The following is a 24,079-nucleotide window of genomic DNA, read 5'->3' as shown; positions in this document are numbered from 1 at the left end:
CAGGGATACAATAAAGGGAATATCAGAGAAATTTGATCTCTTTCTATATTCTGTTAGTAATTCTCCTCCTCTGTCCAGAAGCATTTTAAGATTTGAGACAACATAGCACACTGACATTGATTATCAGGTCACGGGAAGGAGGAAGCAAAGTGGGCTGGCGTTTTCCTGTCTCTCTCATAATTTAACATATATTTAACTATATCACTGAGGTCATCACTGTGGAGATCCTCCTGAAGTTTTCATCAAAAGAAAGATCTGATTTTTTAAGTAACCACTGATAGTAAGTGGAGCAGACTGCTCCCTAACAACAGACATTTTAAAATCCTGTTTGAAAACCAATTTTTATTCTTTGGATTAAAAAAAAATCATTTGTTTACATTTTCCTTGTTTTTTTATGTTTTTATTGCGATTTTATTGTTTTAGCCGTGCAGGAATTTTACTACTTTTAAACATGGATATAAATGAATCGACTCAACAAACTAGAGTAATGAAAAAAGCCTGAATAGGTAACCAGGGGACAAAGGGAACAGAGGGAAAGGGAGACATAAGGAGAGAAACTGGAGCTCATGAGCCGTTTGTAGTCAGAAACAGCGAGTTGTAACTGATTGGATTCTTTTTGCTTTTCATTTAAACAAAAACCAGCGAGGCGCCTGTTTTGCTTCAGATGCACATCAGCTGGTTTGATTTAAGAAAAGACGTTTTAGCATGGCGTTGACGAGTGACTAATAATGGCTTACATTTCTGTTTACATTATGAAGATGAAAAAATACAAATCATTCTCTCTGTCTGTTATCTCCACAGAGTGCAGCTCGGACTGCCAGCGCTGCACAGCAGACCTCCAGACGGGCGTTGGCAGCATCTGTCTGTGGTGCAAAGCGCCAAGAATGTGGCTGCTGGGCGATCACTGTGTCTCTCACTGTCCTCTGGGTCATTATGGCTGGCATGGAGCCTGCATCAGTAAGGACGTTTTACTTCTCTGCCTTTGTACAAGAAGGTCAGAGGTCAGGCAGTAGCTTTCTTTAATGTAGGGAAATCTAATCAAAGCTTTTATGTTTTATTCATCAATCAAACCTAACTCCTTGACCTGGAGGGCTTGTTTCTCCACCCTCTGCTGACCTGAAAACAACAAGCAGGAGAAACACTTAAATCAAAGTAAATGTTTAAACAAACAATTGCTCTAGAAAACAATTTCTAATTATCCCCTCATCCTCTTCAAAGCCATCATCCGCATTGTCTCCATTATCCTTATCCTCATCATACCTGGTCATTATTATTATCGTCCTCCTGCTCCTCCTCCTCATCCTGTGGTTCAGCCGCTGAGCAGCTGTAACAGCCTCCACACTGATCTGCTGCAAATCTGCGCACAGGTTTAAATGCAGAGCATGAACAGGAAGCCTCTGGCTTTAAGAGTAAAACCTCAGGAGTCTCATTTAGCTTAGCTGCAGGCAATAGCATACAAACACATTCATGCACACACAGTGACTACAACAGCTGTATGAAGAAAGCACAAGATAGAGAAAAATAGCTCCCGTGGACACAGAACAAACCTCTCAGGTCAAACATGTGCTACACGACAGGTAGGTGGGTGGATGGATACACTTTATTAGCTACATGTTTGCACATCTGCCTCTTTCCCGGTGCTGATTCAGGCCGGATGATGAATTTTTACATCAGATTCATATTTTTCTGCCGTGGTTAGTGTGCTTAGATGAGCATGAGCAGTGTGTGGTGCTGGGCTGTGCAGCGTCTAAGGATGAGGAGCAGATGACTCTGAGTGACTGTATCCTTGATAATAACGCGATACACTTATTAGATAAGTAAATATTTTTAAACTCAACAGTTTGGGTTTGAAAAGACTTTTTCCATCCTTCCATTCTCTTAGCCACTTATTCAGTTCAGAGTTACTGGGGGAGCTGGGCTAACACGTAGAGACAGATAAGGATTCACATTGATGTTGTTGGACTGAGGGAGTACCTGGAGAGAACCCACAGAAGCGCAGGGAGAACATGCACAGTTCAAAACAAAACACCGCAGAAGGCCGTCCTCAGATTTGAACTCTGGGCCTTAGTGCTGCAAGGCAACAGCTAACAGCTGAACCACTGTGCCGCCTTTTGTCGTCAAGAAACCGATGATTCAGTGTTGTGTCCATCTGTTTTTGAGAACTTCAAAGAGGGTTTAAAACTTAAAAAACCTTTTCCGTCTGAGTTTTTCTTGTATTGCAATTCTTTAACAGTCAGAACTACTAAAATGACTTTATTCTCACTACAGGGTCATGTTTAACATTAGAACTGACCACAGTTTGCTGTTAAAACAAAGGACTACATTTATTGTCACAATCCATCCTTTTGGATCAGTGTCTTTCTGATATCTTCTCCAACATATCAGATTATCTTTTTTGAAAGCTCTTACAAGTTTACAGGTTTGAGAAAGTCTAAATAGAAAGCCAAAAGTTTCTATTTTATTAAAAATGATTTTATTTTTTCAGTAGAAATAGAGGAACTTGAAGGCTGATTAAGCCGGGTTTTACAGTGAATGGAGAGTCTGGGGATAGTTGGACTGGAACATAAAGGGTTGAGGCTGAATGAACAGAGAAGCAAAGACTGTCGAGCTGGCAGTTGGAGGTTTGGACGGCACTTGGCAGACGGAGGAAAAGATGAAGTTTAGAAATCATAAAGGCACGCTGGATTAAAACCTTTGGCATGGAGGGTTTAATTAGCAGCATAGAAATTCCATAGAAATTGGAATGAAACAATCAACAAACGTCAAGGATGTCAAGGTGATGCTGGGATAGACACAAACAAACACAGACACCACGTCTACTTCCTGTTTTTAGAGCTGTTTACAGCCTTTTGTTGCCCGCATCCCAACATGCTCCTGCCGTCAAAATCTAAGTTAGCCAGTATTTTTCACAAAGTAATTAAATGACTCATTTTAAATATTTGATATGTTTTCAATGTTAAACTACGAGTAAAATCTCAAATCATTGCATTCTGTGCTTATTTACATTTAACACGGTCTGACAGCTTTTTGGGAACTTGGGTTATATTTCTATGTCCCTGGATGTCCATAAAAGGTATTACTTTTTTTTCCCAGAATGCCATCCATCATGCGAGGCCTGCAGTGGGGCTGGGCCGCTCTCTTGTACTTCCTGCCCTGCCAACAGCGTTCTCTTGCCATCTGGACTCTGTGCCCCCAAATGTCCCCTTGGATACTATAACAATGGCCAAAGGATCTGCCAGGGTTAGTAAACACACACACACACACACACACACACACACACACACACACACACACTCCTTTCCTGTTAGCTGTACTCTATGTTTGCACTGAGAAGACTGCCTTTAAAAGATGTACGTACCCATGGCGACATCAAGGGAATCCATAACTTGGATGGCATCGCATATATAACCGCTAATGAGTGTCTAATTAAATCATAGACTTTTGCTTACCATTACAAATTTACAAACTTCTTGGACACATCAGGCAATATTAATGGTGAGATTATTTAATTAAAATGCCCCAAAAAACACCAAAACCACAAACACAGGCCAAAAAGTCTAGTTCAGAGACTCCAGTTAGTGAAGGTGAAGTTTAGCAGACACCTACAGGCTACAGACAAGGGCCACACACTGATTTTCAGCTCCAACACAGGCAACAATGTTGGATGAGTTATTAAAAATAATAATCCTGGTACGGTTGTTATAAAGAAGGATACTATCCACAGAGACCTAAACCTGTAAAAATGTGTTTCTGCTGTAAACTTGGACATTTTAACGTGGAAGTTGATGGGTATTAGCTTACTGCTACTTTTTAGCTTGTCACAACTCAGAAAACAGAGCTAAATGCAGCACTCAGGTACAGAAAGCCAAAAGGCCAACTTGTTGTTTGCGTGAAACGAGTTCACCTACAAGTCAGGCAGATAAAATTGAACGAATTGCCTGAATTGAATTCCAGACAGAGTGGGCAGAGGGTGAAAACAGGCACAAACAAACAGGACCATTCATGGCACAAAAGTTTAGTGAAAGTTCACAAAGACGGTCTGGCAGAAAATGAATGGCGAGTCGGTGGAATATACGCTGAAAGTAATGAGTGAAGCGGAGAAGCCGGTGGGAAAGTGATGCAGGTAGTCATGAAAACAAGCCGTCAACACCGCAAGAATGCTAAGACGATATTTTTACAATACAGAGAGATCCCAGACTCAATGAACAAGTGAGCGAGTGTAGTTAGTTGGTGTTTTAATTACTCAGTACTCCTTCAGTTCTGTTTGTGTTGTGAGGGCCTCTTTAAGCTGCGAGAGATGGGGTACATCCTGGTCAGACTGCCTCCTTATTACAGTGCTAACACAGACGGTCAATTTAGAATCACTTATTAACCTCACATGCATGTGTTTAGGAGGAATTTAGGCAATCCCTGCATCCGGCACAGCCACATTCAGGCAGTTTATGGTGTTGGCTGGTGTTTCACATTTTCCTCACTAGTCCGTCAACCCTTTCTGCTCTCTGCAGCATGTGACAGCCAGTGCCTGACGTGCGAGATGCCCGGGGTTTGTACGTCCTGCCGTGACCCGGCCAAGGTGCTGCTGTTCGGAGAATGCCAGTACGACAGCTGCGCCCATCAGTACTACCTCAACACCACAACCCGCACCTGCAGAGGTACGCTGCCAAGTCGCCTGACAACCTCACACAAAATGCACTGGTGCAGTGAGGCAAGGGGGATTAATAATGAGGATATGCAGTGCACCCTTTATGATATTCATAAATTGCTCTCCATCCATATTGCATGTAGTGTACTGTGCTACATTGAGTTTATAGGCTCCATCAATCAAGTAATAAACTGTAGAACCAGGTATGCAAATGCTACACATTGTGTGTGCATTTTAACTCAGTATTACATCTTCCTGTGCACAGAGACATTGATGCATGAGCCTCAGGGGATCCCGGGCCTGAATGAATAGCTTGCCCTTTTTTCACTCTGCTTACAACACCACTGTTTATATATTTAAATACCCACTAATCAGCCCAGCTTGCATTTTTTCAGGCTTGAACTCGATAATAAGACACGTGAAAATGTGTTTTTTATCCATTTTCCTTTTTCTGGATCAAAGAATAATGACTGCATAAGATTTAATGTCAGCCCAGTCCTGTTGTTGCGCTGATGTACCATATGCTTTAATTCACAGTAAGTTATTTCACATAAAGCGGAAATCACCTAGTAGATTTCCCTTTATCACTGATTCAGTCCAGTGCAGTAAGGTTTTTCCAGGTATCGGGGGCCCAAAGGAACCGGTCCCGGAGGCTGAACCAACGCTGCACATGTCTGTTATGGGATTAGAAGCTAAGCTAGCTGCTCCGGGCTAAATAAACATTTTGATTCCCTGTGAGCCAGCCAGCAGCGCCTCCCACTTAGACAGGTGGTTTTTAGCCATCCAGCTCATGATGGTGTTTATCCCCCTGGTTAATCCACTGAACCTTAGATGCACCCAGTGTGTTAAAAGCACCACGGCTAACAGCTCTCTCAAAAACCAAAACAGCTTCGAGAAACCTCTGGGAGCTTTCATTTCACAGCCTCGGGGGAGCTTTCAAAGTTCTCAGAGAGAGTCTCTTACAAACCCTTAAGCACTACCAAAACCTACATTTGTTTGGCTTTATCAGTGATCTTTGTCCACTGAGAAATCCCTCATTTGCATCTCAGATCCCACCGTTTGCCTCCCACTATCACCTAAAAACAAAGGCAGATGCTGAAGACAGACTAAGAGATGGTGGCTGTTAAACAAAATGACGAAATTATATATATTATATATATTTTGCCATAATATAAACAAAAAATATCAAAGATTGACCCCAAGGAAAACTTGCATGAGGAAATTAGAATATTAATTAACTTAGCATCACAGCAGTAGGTCCAAACTTCCATCTCAGCTGCATGCTGTATATTTAGGAAGGACGTTGCCACCATGTTATTAGCCATAGGTTTGTAAAGCATACTGGATCACTGTGTTGTTTTATTGAAGACTGCGGTGATTTGTGGATGAAAGGCTGGAGTTATCAGCAGACTATCAATTACTAGAACCAAAACGGAAGAAAAACGTCTTGGACCAAGCACAAAGCCATGTTATTACTCAGATCGTTTCATTTAAAGTGATCTGAAAGGCACCAACACCACAAAGATGGTGCCAGGTCCACTTCACTGATTCACATGAATGGCACTAATGCCCAGACACCAGTCGGCCTCGCTGACATGTGTCCCTTTTTCAGAGTTCAGCTTGATGTGTTCAGAGGTTTTCTGGGCTACAGTTATGGTTAATTTGTATATTTGATATGTTTTAAGAAAATGTAGCATTTTAATCCATTTTTCTTTTGTGTTTGTTTTCACAAACGGTGTTTCACTGTATGTGTAGTTACTCTACAAACTGTATATCCTGCTTAGTTTCATCTTCAGGTTTAATACAAATGTAGAAGGTCATACAAGCATGAAGAGTCCCAACTGTGCTTCATTTTCATGCCTGTATTAATTGTGCACAGGACAAACAACAGATGTGCAGGTGATGAGAGAGAAAGAAGCACAAATGGCTTTAAAATCAATCCCATAGAGAAAAAAAAGTTGATTAATCTCTTTTGGTCTCTCGCCCTCCCTCTCTTCTGTTCTGTTCTCACTATTTGCTCTCACCTCTAAAATCCCCTCACTGCTAATCCCAATGTCCCAACACACACACACACACGTACACCTCCTCCTCTCACTTCTTTTCTGCTGCCGTCCATCCTATTTGCAGAGTGTGACTGGAGCTGCAACGCCTGTAAAGGCCCCCTGAGGACTGACTGCCTGCAGTGCATGGAGGGCTACGTGTTGCAGGAGGGAGTGTGCACGCAGGGGTGCTCCTTTGGCTCCTATCGGGACGGAGACAGATGCCTCGGTCAGTCCAACAAAAAGCAGATAAATTGACCCACTTCACATGCAGTCGGTGCTATTGTAGCCGCACAAAGAGCTTCCTCTGGGCTTTTACACTGTTGTTTGTACATTTGTGTCCATTTGAAGTTGTTTTTCCTAATCGATTGTTAACGCAGCCAATCTTAATAAAGCAGATAATCAACTGCAGCTGAACTAAAAGGTTCCTTAAAAGAGCTTTTATATGTAGAAGTTGTATGAACTGGCCAAATCAACTACATGGACTGGTGTATAGCACTTTTCTACTCTCAGCAAGCCTCATTCACTCAGTCACACACATTCATACAAGCCTAAGCAAACTGATTAATGCATGTGTGCATTAGCAGTCTGTAATACAGCTTCTGTGTGACTCCATGTTACTTTTTTCACTGGTGCTAGTAGCCAAAAAAACACATTAAGAAAATATCTGGTGATAAAATAAATAATGTCTTTAACTCAGTTACTATATCACTTTTTTTTTTCAAATGTTTTGCTCTCTGCGGCAGGCTGTGATGATCACTGTTTGGACTGTCGAGGTCCTGGACAGTGCCAGGAATGCCAGCCTCCCTACGCCACGCTGCACGGCCAGTGTGTGCTCGAATGTGGCAGAAACTACTTCCTGGATGCATCTTCCAAAGCTTGCAAATGTAAGAATATACATCTTTTTATTTTATTTCTATATGTAGTGATAGACTTTTAAAGACTGTTTCTATGAAGATCAGAGTATTAATTTAGTTTGAAAATAAATTCATAATAGACATTTAAAACAGAGTAAGTAAAAGTTGAAGACTTGTGTAAAAACAAAAAGAAGCATTTTTCTAATTTGAATAATATTTGAATAATTTGGATCTTTTCCTTCAGCTTGCTCGTCTGACTGCGTGCTCTGTGACGGGATCGGACTCTGCAGAGCTTGTCGTAATCAGACCTACCTCATGGAAGGATACTGCACTCCTGACTGTGGACATGGATATTACGCAGACCAGAAGACCAGGACCTGTCACGGTAATAACATGATGCCTATGTTGGTTTTAAAACTGCAAACAGTTATCATTACATAGCAGAAAAGTCCTTTAATTTATTGATAGAAAGCTCCCAGACTTCAAATCTGTTAGCTCTGAAAAGAAGAATTGTATAAATACAGTTTAAAGACCAACAGTAGGTGAATTCTGCAGACAAACTGGGAGGCCTGGGGGTAGGTCCAGGTCACATTGGAGCGATCACTCTCTCTCTCTCAGCTGGGAGGTTTCTATACTGAGCACAGCATCATGTATCAAGCACCACACCAGTGGGAGCTTTTTTCTTATATGCAAATAAACTAAAGATGCCCACATAAATAATGCAAATGACCACAAGATATTACATAAAAGCAAATTTACATTGCTAACAGAAAAAGTGTGCGATGCTGTGGAGGAGGTTAAGCTGCAAAATGTTAATGTCCTTCCAAAAATAAAGCTTATACAGTAAAACATGTTGTCAGTTTGAAGTTACACAGCAACAAATGTCATGATAAAGTTTCACCAGCAGCTCGTACTCTTGTGTTGCAGTGGTGGTTTTATTGTGACACACTCGACTCAATGAGCAGTTTTGTCATTGGCAGTCCTCAGTCACGTTGTGCAGCTCAATGCTGAACTGTAGTCAGATCGTCACTCTGACGCTAATGAGTGACCCGTCAATCACACATGGGGTGTGCTGTGTTTCAAATTTGGCAAGCAGCTTTTTAGAGAACGTGTCTTGAACTTTTTAGGCAAATTACAGCACTCATCCGTGCCGTGCTGAGCACCTATTTTGGGTTAACAAGACCATATCAGTGTAAAGGAATGGGGAGACAGCCATGACTGCAGTTACTGCCAGGACGTCGTGTCTTATATAAGAAAAAACTGGTATTCTCTAAAATTAAGGTTAAAAAGGTTTAATTCCCAAAGGTATGCTTCTCAATCTCATCAGATGAGCCAGAGATGTTCATCCAACACATAAACATATTTGGCATGTGTGGCTGTTGTAAAGGGAGAGGAGGTTATTAGCTGGGATAGGCTAAATTTAATATGATGGATGGATGGATGGATGGATGGATGGATGGAGTGTGAAAGATTTGTGCCTATCCATTGGTTAGATCACAGGTGTCGAACTCCAGGCCTCGAGGGCCGGTGTCCTGCAGGTTTTAGATGTTTCCATGATCCAACACAGCTGATTTAAATGGATAAATTACCTCCTCAACATGTCTTGAAGTTCTCCAGAAACCTGGTAATGAACTAATCATTTGATTCAGGTGTGTTGACCCAAGGTGATATTTAAAACCTGCAGGACACTGGCCCTCGAGGCCTGGAGTTCAACACCCCTGGGTTAGATGGTGGACTGTACCCAACTTGATACCCCATTCTCAGCCCATCCCTCTTCCAAGCCTGACCCTACAGTTTCTGTCAACTCGATGGGGAAAAACTAAAGACATTATTAACCTTTCATACCTGAAGAAAACCCAGTTATGATTTAGTGTATTTGTGTCCAAATACCCCTCTAATACTGATCATTTAAAAGAACAGATACAGTGATTCCAGTTGAAGAGTAATATATATATACTAGTAATATATCAGAACATATTAAAGGCTTCAATTGTATTTTTCACAAAGAAACTAACGACCAAGCAGACCAGTTATATATTTTCAGTAGGTAGCATTTGTGATCGCAGTTAAATGTTTGGAACATAAAGACCGTGTTAATATATCTGAGTCAGGACCACAATTTTTTATTTCCATGTCAGTTTTTCCCATTTTTAAAATCTTTTGGGAGTGACTATGATTGGTCCATTCACAGTTAAACCAAAGAGTCTGTGGTAGTGTAATAGAAGTCTATACGTTCTCCTGGTTTTCTTTTTTACCAGTTAATAAAAAAGTATTTAAGATTGAATAAAAAAAATCTCGGTTACTTTTAAGCAGAGGGCCTAAACATTACTGGTGGTTGTTACTGAAAGGAATAACCTTCCATGCATTGAAAACCAGAGGAGTGAGAACAGAAGTAAGATAAGAGACTATGCCATTGAATACGTCAGATACCGACTGCATAAGCTTCAGTGTGCAGTAGGCAAGCTAAAGCTACATAAATAGTGTTCTCTGTATGAGAGAGCCGGTGGATATATAGAAGGGTGTCAGCTGATGTGGACTGGCTTTGAGATCAGCTGATCTGCTGAGATTCCAGCAAAACTCTTGATTTAATTTGTGTTTCTCAGTCACTGACGAACATAAATCAACTATCAATCAGACTCTATCCAGAGGTGAAAAAGGTCTATAGAACTAAATCTTATGAAGTCAAATTTGAAAACTGATAACAAATGTAAGTCTTTGCAGGTCAAATATAAAGATACTGGAAGAACTGGAAGCTAACACTGCTAACATCTGTCTGAAATTAGAAGGTTCCTGTTGGTGACTGATTAATTGGTCCTCCTGAATAAGACTGGGAAAGCTTTGTCTGCAGTTAGGTTGTTAAAGGAGTTTTGTACTTTAATTTTTTTCCTCTTTTATCTTAAAACAACCCGCAGGCTGAAATGCCCGAGGCCTTGAGGAGCAGACTGTAGTTCTTAAAAGTGACAAAGCATATTTATAATTAAGAAATATATTATCACGCACTTTCTGATAAATGTGTTTTCTTCTAAAATAATGAACATTTTTAGCCTTCAGCTAATCCACATGTTAATGAAGTAAAATGGAGAAAAAATTGATCTTTAAAAACAAAAAATTGCCAGCCCCCCCCCCCAAAAAAAAAAAACAGTTCAGGAACTATTGCTTTAAATTATAGACTTCTTCTCATTTGGAAGTATAATTACATGGCCCAGAGTTTGAGATTTAAGCATGCCTGCTGGCATCATTACAGGAGGTATAATGAGATTAGGGTGGCATCTCAAAAAGAGCTGATCTTTAAAAAGTTCCCCAACAAAGTCAGCACCAATTAGAGCCAACTTCTAAAATGCCACGCCAAGGCCGAGATGTCTCACTCGTGATATGTCTGCCATTTCTCCCACACGCACTTTTTTTTTTCATTTTCAGTTTATAACCTCCTCTCAACCTCTACGCTGACCCACTTCTATTCAGCTACAACTCCATGCCAACAGATATTTAAAGAAGGCATTAAAATGTATTAATGAAGATAATTGGATGCTTTTTTAAACCAAATTATCATTGTACACTGGTTATTAGTCCAGTTACTTTGATGGCTTTTTTCAGTAAACCATTTTTTTATTTTTTTTATTTTTTTATTTTTTTTAGAAAGAGTGGCAATACATATTAATGAACATTTTAATAAATGTAAATATGCCAGATTATAGCCTTGGGCTAATTTCCATCTGCAGACCCTCTGGCAGGTTGGTGTTAAACACAAGTTAGTAAAAACATACAGAGACACTATTTACAGGTCATGTGACAAGGACAAAAACAGTCATCACAGAACAAACAAATGACAAGAAGAATGGACACAGAGGACAGTATAGATAACAATAACGGAAACACATCAGTTATATTGCACAAACCCCAGTATTGCACATGCCCTGACTGTCCTGATATTGCGCTCACCCATTACACTAACAGTTGTTTCCCTTTTTGTAATACACTAACTCTTTTTCCCGTCCAATATAAAGCATGATTATTAAACATGATCACATGTTTGTGTGTCCCTCAGCCGCCCTTTTAAGTGACTCTTAAAGATGGGTAGACTTGTACTTTCCCTCACTGACAGTGGAAGACTATTCCAGAAGCTCACTCCCTGATATGACAGAGCATTCTGTGAAAAGGTGGTCCGCCTGAGTGTCAATTCACAATCACCTCTAACAGTGGCTCGAGTCAGTCGAGACCCGGCAACACTGCTAGACTTTTGTTTAATAAAATCACTCATTGGTGGAGGCGCCAGACCATGTATAACTTTGTATATTAGACAGGCAGATTTAAATAATTTGAAATTAGTAAAATTTAAAAACTTGTATTTATCTAAAATTTGACAATGATGATATGAAAAAGGTTTTTTATCTAATATTTTCAATGCTCTTTTGTAGCATACTTCGATTGGTCCAATAGCAGCAGAGCTCGTATAGGACCAACTTGTAATACAATATTCAATATGAGCCAGTATCATAGAATGCAGGAATGTAATCGCTGCTGTGTCTGTTAATGATGTGCGGATATGTCTAAAGTTCTGTATATTAACATTTACAGTCTTCACTACTTTTTTAATATGTTTTTTAAAGGATAATTTAGAGTCTAGTAGCACTCCCAAATACTTAAATTCCTCAACATTAATTAATTCTTGTGCACCCAAGCAAACTTTTACTGCAGCCACGGTTGTTTTAGGTTTACTAAAAAACATTGATACGGTCTTTTTAAAATTAAGGCACAGGCATGAGTCATTCAGCCATTTTTGTAAATCATGTAATGCCAGTGAAAGCTGATGGGCTGCATCATCAGCAGTTTTGGCTTGTGTAAAAATTACTGTATCATCAGCATACATAATCGTGTCCACATTTTTGCACACATTAGGTAAGTCATTTACATAAAGTGAAAATAACAGGGGGCCTAGAATTGAACCCTGGGGGACACCTTGCGTACAGTAAAGATAGGGTGACTTGCTATTCTTTATTTGCACGCATTGTTTTCTATCTGATAGATAAGACTGTATCCATTTAACAGTGTGATTACTAAAGTTAAATGTCGACAGTCTAGACAAGAGCTTAAGATGATTCACAGTGTCAAACGCACGCTTGAAATCAAGAAAAACAGCCGCAACATAACTGCTCTTGTCTAAGTAAGATTTCACTCTCTCAACAAAAACACAGACAGCCGTTTCAGTTGAATGAAGAGTGCGAAATCCAAATTGCATAGGGTGCAAACCCGGATTGGAGTCATTAAGATGTTTGATGATAGAATTAGCAACCCACTTTTCTGCTATCTTTGAAAAGATAGGGAGTATGCTAATAGGTCGATAATTAGCAGGGTCTGTTTTATCACCCGATTTATAAATTGGTGTAACTTTTGCCACCTTCCAACTCAGAGGAACGACTGCCTGCGTGATTGATAAATTAATATGATGGGTCACAGGCACCAAAAGACAAGATTTATAATGCTTCAAAAAATTGGTATCAAATCCAAACTCATCCCTTGCTTTAGAACTTCTTAATTTAGAGATTATATTTTCTACTTCATTTTCTGTAATTTTCTGAATATTGAACTTTGAATCTGGAGAAGAAACATCCTCTTTGGTGTCGGTATTCCCAATATTTTGTTGAGGGTCACAAGAATTAGAAAACAATTGTGCAATTTCATTAATGGTACTTTGGAAAAAATCATTTAATTTAGTAGCTAGGCTAAGAGGCTCTGATACCAGTTCATTGGCAAATTTAAGTTCAAGGTCTGTATCAGCATTATGCTTACTGTTACCAAGGAGTTTGTTAATATTTTCCCAAATTAGCTTACAGTTTCCTTTGGCACTATTAATTACAGTCATGAAAAAATTTGCTTTTGCCATTCTCAAAGTTTGTGTGACTTTATTCCTTGCAGATATAAAATGTAATCGATCAGTATTTAATCCAGATTGTAACGATTTTTTAAGTAACTGGTCTCTGAGTCTCATAAGCTGTTTACACTCAGTATTAATCCAAGGCAAGGAATAAACTCGTTTCTTTAAATGGCTCTCTTTCTGAAACTGTGACAAGACCCCTTTAATAGCAGAGTATAATAGATCACAACATTTATTAGTGTCATCATAGGATAGTATGGTAGTCCAATCAAAATTATTTAGAGCTGCCATTAAATGTTGCTGTTGATTATTTGGAATAAATGTTTTTTTTATATTCATGCTTTTACTGACACATCTCAGTCGCTTTTTAGTCAGCTTTCTAGAGAAGAATATTGCATTGTGGTCAGACAAGCCAGTCAAAAAGTTATATGTTTTTATCATTCTGTCCGGTTTGTTAGAAAACACCAGGTCTATTAGAGTTCTAGAGCGATTTGTTATTCTAGTGGGATCATTGATCATTTGTTTTAAACCAAAATTATCTGTGATTTCTTTTAGTTTCTTTCTGTCGCTTTTGTTATCCCAATTTACATTTAAGTCTCCCATTAGGATAAGTTCATTGTTGAAGTCGCAAGAATTCAGAAGTGCCTTGAATTGGTCATAAAAATCTACTTTTGCTAAAGGTGGGCGATAAAGACATAAAACAGTGAATGACATTTCTGCTGAGAGTGACACTTTAACTCCAACACATTCAACAGAGATTTCATTTGGCCAGATTATTTGTGTACATTTTAGAGAGTCCTTCATATACAATAACACCCCTCCCCCTTTCCTTGATGCCTATCTTTTCTGAAGACATGGTAGCCTTGTAGAGTTACCAGTGCCTGTGGAGAAGAGGGTTTGAGCCAAGTTTCCGAAAGTCCCATGAAATCAACATTTGAATTAATGAGAAGATGTTCCAGTTGTTCCCTCTTAGGGGCCATGCTGCGTATGTTCAGATGGCCACCTAGGAGCCCTTTGTCTTTACACTGTGGATCCCATATAGTCCTAGCTTGATTAAGAGTCCGAAATAACTTAAACGATCGATGCTTTTTAAACACAGGGTTCCTCTGTATACCCACGGGTATGATAGGTTGTGTTGACTTACTAGGTTTAGTTGTAATCGGGACCTGCAATGATGGTGTTAGTCCAGGAGGCTGCTGTAAACCTGGTAGCAGTGATGGTGTTAGTCCAGAAGGCTGCTGTAGCCCAGGTGGCAGTGATGGTGTTAGTCCAGGAGGCTGCTGTAACCCAGGTAGCAGTGATGGTGTTAGTCCAGGAGGCTGCTGTAGCCCCGGTAGCAGTGATGGTAGCCCAGGAAGCTGCTGTAGCCCTATTGGTAGTGATGGTGTTAGTCCAGGAGGCTGCTGTAACACTAGTAGCAGTGATGGTGTTAGTCCAGGAGGCTGCTGTAACCCTAGTAGCAGTGATGGTGTTAGTCCAGGAGGCTGCTGTAACACTAGTAGCAGTGATGGTGTTAGTCCAGGAGGCTGCTGTAACCCTAGTAGCAGTCATGGTGTTAGTCCAGGAGGCTGCTGTAACCCTAGTAGCAGTGATGGTGTTAGTCCAGGAGGCTGCTGTAACCCTAGTAGCAGTGATGGTGTTAGTCCAGGAGGCTGCTGTAACCCTAGTAGCAGTGATGGTGTTAGTCCAGGAGGCTGCTGTAACCCTAGTAGCAGTGATGGTGTTAGTCCAGGAGGCTGCTGTAACCCTAGTAGCAGTGATGGTGTTAGTCCAGGAGGCTGCTGTAACCCTAGTAGCAGTGATGGTGTTAGTCCAGGAGGCTGCTGTAACCCTAGTAGCAGTGATGGTGTTAGTCCAGGAGGCTGCTGTAACACTAGTAGCAGTGATGGTGTTAGTCCAGGAGGCTGCTGTAACACTAGTAGCAGTGATGGTGTTAGTCCAGGAGGCTGCTGTAACCCTAGTAGCAGTGATGGTGTTAGTCCAGGAGGCTGCTGTAACACTAGTAGCAGTGATGGTGTTAGTCCAGGAGGCTGCTGTAACCCTAGTAGCAGTCATGGTGTTAGTCCAGGAGGCTGCTGTAACCCTAGTAGCAGTGATGGTGTTAGTCCAGGAGGCTGCTGTAACCCTAGTAGCAGTGATGGTGTTAGTCCAGGAGGCTGCTGTAACCCTAGTAGCAGTGATGGTGTTAGTCCAGGAGGCTGCTGTAACCCTAGTAGCAGTGATGGTGTTAGTCCAGGAGGCTGCTGTAACCCTAGTAGCAGTGATGGTGTTAGTCCAGGAGGCTGCTGTAACCCTAGTAGCAGTGATGGTGTTAGTCCAGGAGGCTGCTGTAACCCTAGTAGCAGTGATGGTGTTAGTCCAGGAGGCTGCTGTAACCCTAGTAGCAGTGATGGTGTTAGTCCAGGAGGCTGCTGTAACCCTAGTAGCAGTGATGGTGTTAGTCCAGGAGGCTGCTGTAACCCTAGTAGCAGTGATGGTGTTAGTCCAGGAGGCTGCTGTAACCCTAGTAGCAGTCATGGTGTTAGTCCAGGAGGCTGCTGTAACCCTAGTAGCAGTGATGGTGTTAGTCCAGGAGGCTGCTGTAACCCTAGTAGCAGTGATGGTGTTAGTCCAGGAGGCTGCTGTAACCCTAGTAGCAGTGATGGTGTTAGTCCAGGAGGCTGCTGTAACCCTAGTAGCAGTGATGGTGTTAGTCCAGGAGGCTGCTGTAACCCTAGTAGCAGTGATGGTGTTAGTCCAGGAGGCTGCTGTAACCCTAGTAGCAGTGATGGTGTTAGTCCAGGAGGCTGCTGTAACCCTAGTAGCAGTGATGGTGTTAGTCCAGGAGGCTGCTGTAACCCAGGTGGCAGTGATGGTGTTAGTCCAGGAGGCTGCTGTAACCCAGGTGGCAGTGATGGTGTTAGTCCAGGAGGCTGCTGTAACCCTAGTAGCAGTGATGGTGTTAGTCCAGGAGGCTGCTGTAACACTAGTAGCAGTGATGGTGTTAGTCCAGGAGGCTGCTGTAACCCTAGTAGCAGTGATGGTGTTAGTCCAGGAGGCTGCTGTAACCCTAGTAGCAGTGATGGTGTTAGTCCAGGAGGCTGCTGTAACCCTAGTAGCAGTGATGGTGTTAGTCCAGGAGGCTGCTGTAACACTAGTAGCAGTGATGGTGTTAGTCCAGGAGGCTGCTGTAACCCTAGTAGCAGTCATGGTGTTAGTCCAGGAGGCTGCTGTAACCCTAGTAGCAGTGATGGTGTTAGTCCAGAAGGCTGCTGTAACCCTAGTAGCAGTGATGGTGTTAGTCCAGGAGGCTGCTGTAACACTAGTAGCAGTGATGGTGTTAGTCCAGGAGGCTGCTGTAACACTAGTAGCAGTGATGGTGTTAGTCCAGGAGGCTGCTGTAACACTAGTAGCAGTGATGGTGTTAGTCCAGGAGGCTGCTGTAACACTAGTAGCAGTGATGGTGTTAGTCCAGGAGGCTGCTGTAACCCTAGTAGCAGTGATGGTGTTAGTCCAGGAGGCTGCTGTAACCCAGGTGGCAGTGATGGTGTTAGTCCAGGAGGCTGCTGTAACCCTAGTAGCAGTGATGGTGTTAGTCCAGGAGGCTGCTGTAACCCAGGTGGCAGTGATGGTGTTAGTCCAGGAGGCTGCTGTAACCCTAGTAGCAGTGATGGTGTTAGTCCAGGAGGCTGCTGTAACCCTAGTAGCAGTGATGGTGTTAGTCCAGGAGGCTGCTGTAACCCAGGTGGCAGTGATGGTGTTAGTCCAGGAGGCTGCTGTAACCCTAGTAGCAGTGATGGTGTTAGTCCAGGAGGCTGCTGTAACACTAGTAGCAGTGATGGTGTTAGTCCAGGAGGCTGCTGTAACCCTAGTAGCAGTGATGGTGTTAGTCCAGGAGGCTGCTGTAACACTAGTAGCAGTGATGGTGTTAGTCCAGGAGGCTGCTGTAACCCAGGTGGCAGTGATGGTGTTAGTCCAGGAGGCTGCTGTAACCCAGGTGGCAGTGATGGTGTTAGTCCAGGAGGCTGCTGTAACCCTAGTAGCAGTGATGGTGTTAGTCCAGGAGGCTGCTGTAGCCCCGGTAGCAGTGATGGTGTTAGTCCAGGAGGCTGCTGTAGCCCAGGTGGCAGTGATGGTGTTAGCCCAGGAAGCTGCTGTAGCCCAGGTAGCAGTGACGGTGTTAACCCACAGTGCTGCTGTAGCCCAGGTAGCAGTGACGGTGTTAGCCCTGGGAGCTGCTGTAGCCCAGGTAGCAGTGATGGTGTTAGCCCAGGGAGCTGCTGTAGCCCAGGTAGCAGTGATGGTGTTAGCCCAGGGAGCTGCTGCAACTGTAGCACAGGACTTGAAACAGGTCCGGGGTTACGCTCAACATCGCCAGCCAGAAGTATTATCATCAAAAGATTCACAACCCCCAGGAATGATCTAGATACCGTTTTAACACGTTTACCTGGGGGCGGCCTAGCATGTCCACAATCCAGGATTCTTGAATACAAAAGATGTTGGCTCCTCTTGGCTGGGTGGAGAGTTAAATTAACCATTTTCCGTGGATACATTAAGCTCAAGAGGAGGTAGAAAGACAAGAGACCAAACAAACATGACAAAATCCAAGGTCTTTTGATATATTTTTTTTGGCAAACACACAGGACCTGCCTGACTCTGTGGCTTCACCCTGGCGGCCATCTTGAGCCTGTTTTACACAATGTACTTTTGATGCTGTGCATGGATTAAACTGTACTCAATATTTCTATTTCTGATTATTTTCCTACCTTCCAAGTTCCCATTCTTTTATTAAAAAATACTCGTTGATAATCCAGTTTTGCTTTAATCTTGTTTTGGAGGATCCGTGACGATGAATTTCCCCACAGGTATACAAAAGTTTGCTATTTGGTGTGTATTTCACAACAAGGATGTAAAATGTACTGTAAGTGAATTTACTTTCGTTTCACCAGCTTGGCTTTAATGAGGTTATTGATTTGAGTTTTTCTTTTCTTGGTCCTCTCAGTGAACGCCCACACACCTGCCCTCCATGTCAACGGGTCCCTGCTGGCTCCCTTTGATGGTTTTGCCCCGCTGCTCCCCACCCTGTTGCAGGTGAAAGACCCAGACAGTCCGTCTGAGCAGCTGATCTTTCAGCTTGTTCAGAAGCCGAGTAACGGACGGCTGGTCCTGTTCAGAGGGGAAGAAGGCGAAGAGACGGGAGGCCGAGAAATAAAGAAGGATGACACGTTCACGTGGGCAGAGCTGAGACACGGACGGGTCCGATTCCGATACCAGAAAGACAAAGACAGGTCAGTAAGACGGACAAAACTTTTTCTGTATTTTGCCTGGAATTATTTTTCTGAGACATGAGTTTGACACAATACTTGGACAGTATCCAGTCACAGAGCTACTATACTTATACTTGTTTAACGATAATTTATGAATCTTTGGGTGGCAGGCACTGCTTTGCCAAGGTGTGCAATTTTGTAGCTCCATCCATATACAGCAAAAATCTTACCTAACTTAATCTAAGCCCTGGATGGTAATCTAATGGACTGCTTCTACTGTTCTGGGTATTTTTCATGATCATTCTGATTATATCTTTACTTTGTGCCTCCGCTGTCCCAAAATGGCCACCAAGTAATAAAGATTTATTTTGGTGGAAGAGGCATTAGACAGTGAGAGGACTAAGGACTAATTCATAGTGCAAAACCAGAGATAACACACATACAGGGATGGATGATTTAGCCGACCTCGATTAAAGGACAGATCTTAGACGAAATGGTACCAAGATATTTCTTTTTTTTTTTTTGTAGTTCTTTCTGTTTTTTCGAGCATTTTTTTATGTGCAAAAACAATTAACTCGAAATTAAAGGTAATAAGATATCTTAGCGAGCCTAACGTGACTTAACATCGGTTAGTAGAACCTGGATTTGTTGGCGTCATTGAGTGATGACCTCCAGATTCAGGTGGGTCTCAGCTGGGTGGACACTCCTCTACTTGCTGCCCTAGGTGGAGAACTTTAAGTACCTCAGGGTCTTATTCATGAGTAAGGGTTGAGTGCAGTGGGAAATGCAGATTCTGTACTGGTCTGTTGTGGTGAAGAGAGCTGGATGTAAAGGTGAGGTTGTCTGTCTACTGGCCGATCTACATTGAACTGTGGGTGGTGACCAAAAGAATCAGGTCGTGGATACGCAGCAGACATGAGCTTCCTTTGATGACCAGAATGCCTCTTGGGTAAATCCAGGACTTACTGGAGGTGGTGTCTGGGGAGAAGGAGGTCTGTGCATGTCTCCTTAGACTCCTTAGACCCTTCTGACCTGATGACTATAACTGTTAGCTTATCCCAAAGTCTGGATAAAACTATCCCTTTAAGCTCATCATCTCCTTCCTTCTCATTAATGACTATCCTGACATTTAATTTTTCACTCCTTGTCAAAGTTTCCTGTTTGATTTATGCTGCTTCTTGGCTCCAAAGTTCATTTCTATTAACCTGAACATGGATGTGAGATGCATTACATTTACATGTTTGGGAGTAATGTGGTCATATTTGCATAATCTGCATTTCTTTCTGTTTGACCCCAGTCTGAGTGCACTCCGTGCCGGGAATCACAGAAGCTGCAGATACGTGTAGACAGCAGAAAGCAGACATTAAAGAGCGCTGGCCCCTGACATCCTGAAAGGAAAACAAAGCAGCTGAAAATCAAATAAAAGGCAGTCTTGTGTTAATGGATGAAAAATGTTGCCCATTTTTCTCTGCAGCCTCCCCTCTGTCGCTGTGTTTGGGACAGATGTCCACTCACTCAGTCTGAATGGACAGAGCAGTCATATTGGTCAATCCTGACTCAGCTGGTTAGGCCTAAAATGGCAGCATGCCAACGAATTAGCAAAATGTGATCCTCTGTACAGGTTTAAGCCATTAGATTAATGGAGACAGAAAAATGTAAAGCTCCAAATGAGATTAAATCTGCCATATTTTTCAAATTATGTCAATCAGAGGATGACGGCTGTAGACCCAGAACAGCAAGCACATGGTAACAGGTTTGAATTCCCGTAAGAGGAGATGTGTCCATCAGAAAAAAAACCCAAAAAACATGTGCTGCGTTCAGATGATGGTGGGAAAAAATGGACGAATGATGAATAAAAAGATTAAATGTTGATTGCTGTTACAGACAAACTCTTTTGAGCTTTCAAAATGAGTTATTTTCATTCACGGGTGCCTTAGAAAAACATGCCATGGGTCAAGACGCTAACATAAAATGAATTTTATTTTTTTGAGTGGTAGACTTTACTACTGAGGAGAAATACACACGTTTGCACAGATCAGAAGCCTTTCCACTTGTCTCAAGGCTGCATTTAAAAAAATCTTTCTCTCATCTATAATGAAGTGAAGACACGTACCAGCAACAGCAACACACTGCACAGAAAATGAGATTTACAACTTCAGTGTTACTTTAATATAACTCCATACTTTACGCGTATCTGGGCTGTTTCTGTGGCCATTCAGCCACTGTAGAGCCGCAGTTTGGTGTGTTTTTACTGGCAATAAGTCTGGGATTAACTAGCTCAGGGGTGGGCAGTCTCAGTCCACGAGGGCCGGTGTCCCTGCAGGTTTTAGATCTCACCTTGGGTCAACACACCTGAATCACATGATTAGTTCGTTACCAGGCCTCTGGAGATCTTCAGGACATGTTAGGGAGCTAATTTAGCCATTTAAATCAGCTGTGTTGGTTCGAGGACACATCTAAAACCTGCAGGGACTCCGGCCCTCGTGGGCTGAGATTGCCCACCCCTGAACTAGCTTGAGAACACCTCAGCATCTCTGCAGGAAGAGACGTCCAGACCAAAAGCAGGAAGTGAAACTAAAACGAGATGGGTGAGCATGTGAAGACTGGCCATAAACGTGGTGCCAGTGAGGCAGGAGAAACTAGAAACACATTGACCCGAGGACCATGACGGTTAAAACTATTAGGAAAACAACCTTCAGCAGACTTTTGTCAGCAACTTTCAAAGATGCTACTGCAGTCCAAAAAGCACCTAAGCACTTGGCTTTCCTTAGAGCGTTATTTTCCTTTCTGTCACTAAAACAAACAACCCGCTCGGTTATTTGATCTTCAGACTCTCTGGATGTCTCCCAGCTGCAGCCCTGGGGAGTTGTGGGTAATAAGCCTTGGCTTGGAATATGGTAAGGCAGCAGTGTAGGGGGGCACATTGATGATGATGAGTGTGTGAGCAGGTGGGCTTTTCTTTGTTTGTGATAGCTGACCTCCACTCCCACAGATAACTCACAGGTGATCAGGTCTAATGACTACACACCATGCTACCCTCACGGGACTCATTTCCCCATTTTCCTCAGCTGCCAACTGAAGCCTGTCACATTTTTAAAGCAGTTTTTAAAGCAATTTCAGAAATAAGGGATGGTGAAGTTTAGTCTCCCTACTCCAAGATTTGTCTTCATTTAAGAGTTCCCCTTTCTTCGTCTTCCTGCAGGAGCGGTGAGTTCACCTTGCGTGTTGCTGATCCCCAGCTGTTTTCCCAACCGAAAACAATTCGAGTCCGAGCCGTGTCCATGCAGGTAAGCAGACATTTCCTTCAACTCTCCTTTATTTACTGTAATTGACACTGACTTGCTTTTTCTGAAACAGTTTTAAGAGAAATGAACTGACTTGAAAGTGCCATAAAAAAAGCTGTATCATAAATCTGTTCTTCAGGCTACAAATCCAGATATCTAATAAAGGTTGCTGTTTTCACGTTGCAGACCAATGTAGTGACGTTACATAGGGAGAAGCCAGGGCACGTTTGTTTCTAAATTTAGTTCAGTGTGAAATGTAGAGGTTTGCTCTATGAAATTAAAATGCCTTTAGTCTTTAGTCCTTGTTGAGAAAGTTTACCTCAGAGAGAAAAGACTGCAGTTTGAGGACTGTGTAAATGTGAGGCCTGACTTTGACTGAGCAGTGACTTTGGAGAGATTTTGTCAATATGATGGCATTAGCGACAGCAACTGTGCAAGGTGCATTCATGAAACTCTACAGGTTTGTTGTTTGGATTAAAATTATAGCACGATTCAAAGATAAGTGTCGTCCAATCTGTGGGCACCTGAGTGTGGGGTATTTCACATCCCTGCATGTATTCATAACCTCCTGTTTGCAGTGATGCATATATACTTCAACAGACCACCCAAAGCACCTTTTCTAAGCCACATTCATGCACCTAAATCATTTGATTTAGCTGCACGGATTAGAGTTCTGACAGGTGGGGCGCAAGTTACCTGGCAGAAAAGTCATGGGGAACTAATGTTTAACATCAGAATCACTTTTACAAAGAAATTTGCGGCAGTTACGTTAATAACATGCGCATCTGCTGCATCAAGCTTTTCGACTACAGCCCACACACATCAACAACAACAACAGAACCTAGTTCATTCTGTTTTAAGCCAGCGAGGCGTGATTGCAGATGCTGCTCAGGTACGTCCGCCTTCCCCGCAGCATCGCCGCAGACCACACAATTTAGCAATCAGTATCTTGACAAAGGACTGAAGTTAGTAGCAAGCATTCTCTACCTCCTGAGTGACAGACGACCATTTATCTGGAGGAAAAACATATTTCTAAAGAAAGGTGTGGTCCAAAATCTCAGTGGCTCTCCTTATTACATCACATCTCTAGTTTTGGCACATAAAAACTATACTAACTTTTGCTAACGTCATAGGGGACGAGTCAACTGGATACCGCCATCCTACAGTTAGGTACATGTAGTTAGTTTAAGGCTCAGTCATATTAGAGTGAACGTAGGACAACGGCCTCCCTGCAACGAGGAAAACGTTGGTGGTTGCAGGTCATTTTTTAGGCAGTTGGATCTGTAGCTCAGGAGGTAGAGCAGGTTTCTCGGTTGCTTCCATCAGTGTGTGAACGGTAGATAGAAATCAGTCAAGTGTAGAAAAAGTGCTTGTATGAATGGGTTCATTGTATAAAAGCATCTTTGAGAACTACAAGCAGTCAGTTCAACAGAGGAGCTTGCAGATGTATCTGAAACATTCAAGAAACTCACCTGTTGAAATGTTATTGTAGATTTTCTGATGCCTGTTTAAGCTTTAATAATATTATTTATATTACATGTTTATTGCATATACTTCTCATTTTGCTGCATCATCCCAGCTGATCTGCATTTCTCACTATTTTTTGAGGCTCTCTCTCTGCGGAGTAAAGCCCCGGTGATCGGCCAATGTCAGCCTGAGAGCACGCCTTTATTGATGTCAAGCTGACCTCTGATTTTGGCACAGCTTTAGAAAATAATGAGAAACAAGGGATTAACATGCCCTCTCTGAGAACAGTTGATGGGTTAGTGCGGCACCTGCGTTACTGTGCTCGCTGTCTATGGAGAAATAGTTAAAAGAAGCTAAAATGTCTCACAAAAGTCTATGCTACAGTCTTCAAACAAAATTTCTTTCCTTAAAAAACAGCTTTTTATTGTTTTTATTATAAATATTAATGATAATTTTTTTTTCTTGTGTCAGACAGTCTCCTAAAAGCCTTAATTGAGGAATTTAAACGTTTTTTAGTGTGTATCGTACCCTTGTTGGGTGTTTATCCAACACAGCGTGACCGCTCTATTGAATTTGCCCCCAGGCAAATGAATGTTGCAGACACTGAGCTCAGGGGGCTGCCTGCAGATGGTGATTGAGTGGTGGTGCTGCATTTGAGTCTGTTTTGGTTGA

General features: G+C 42.2%; 1 protein-coding gene across 2 annotated transcripts in view; it reads left to right on the top strand.

The window, feature by feature from the left end:
• Positions 1-24,079, top strand: part of fras1 (Fraser extracellular matrix complex subunit 1) — a 323,395-nt gene that overhangs the window by 186,703 nt on the left and 112,613 nt on the right. For both annotated transcript variants that reach the window (XM_063490043.1, XM_063490042.1), the window contains exons 20-27: positions 802-957; positions 3,094-3,240; positions 4,506-4,652; positions 6,770-6,910; positions 7,428-7,568; positions 7,783-7,923; positions 18,392-18,677; positions 21,859-21,943. In XM_063490043.1, coding sequence (XP_063346113.1) covers positions 802-957; positions 3,094-3,240; positions 4,506-4,652; positions 6,770-6,910; positions 7,428-7,568; positions 7,783-7,923; positions 18,392-18,677; positions 21,859-21,943 — 1,244 coding nt within the window. The remainder of the gene's footprint in view (positions 1-801; positions 958-3,093; positions 3,241-4,505; positions 4,653-6,769; positions 6,911-7,427; positions 7,569-7,782; positions 7,924-18,391; positions 18,678-21,858; positions 21,944-24,079) is intronic.

This window comes from Pelmatolapia mariae, linkage group LG12 (assembly GCF_036321145.2).
Source record: "Pelmatolapia mariae isolate MD_Pm_ZW linkage group LG12, Pm_UMD_F_2, whole genome shotgun sequence".
Lineage (NCBI taxonomy): Eukaryota > Metazoa > Chordata > Actinopteri > Cichliformes > Cichlidae > Pelmatolapia > Pelmatolapia mariae.
This window is presented reverse-complemented; position numbering and strand designations above follow the sequence as displayed.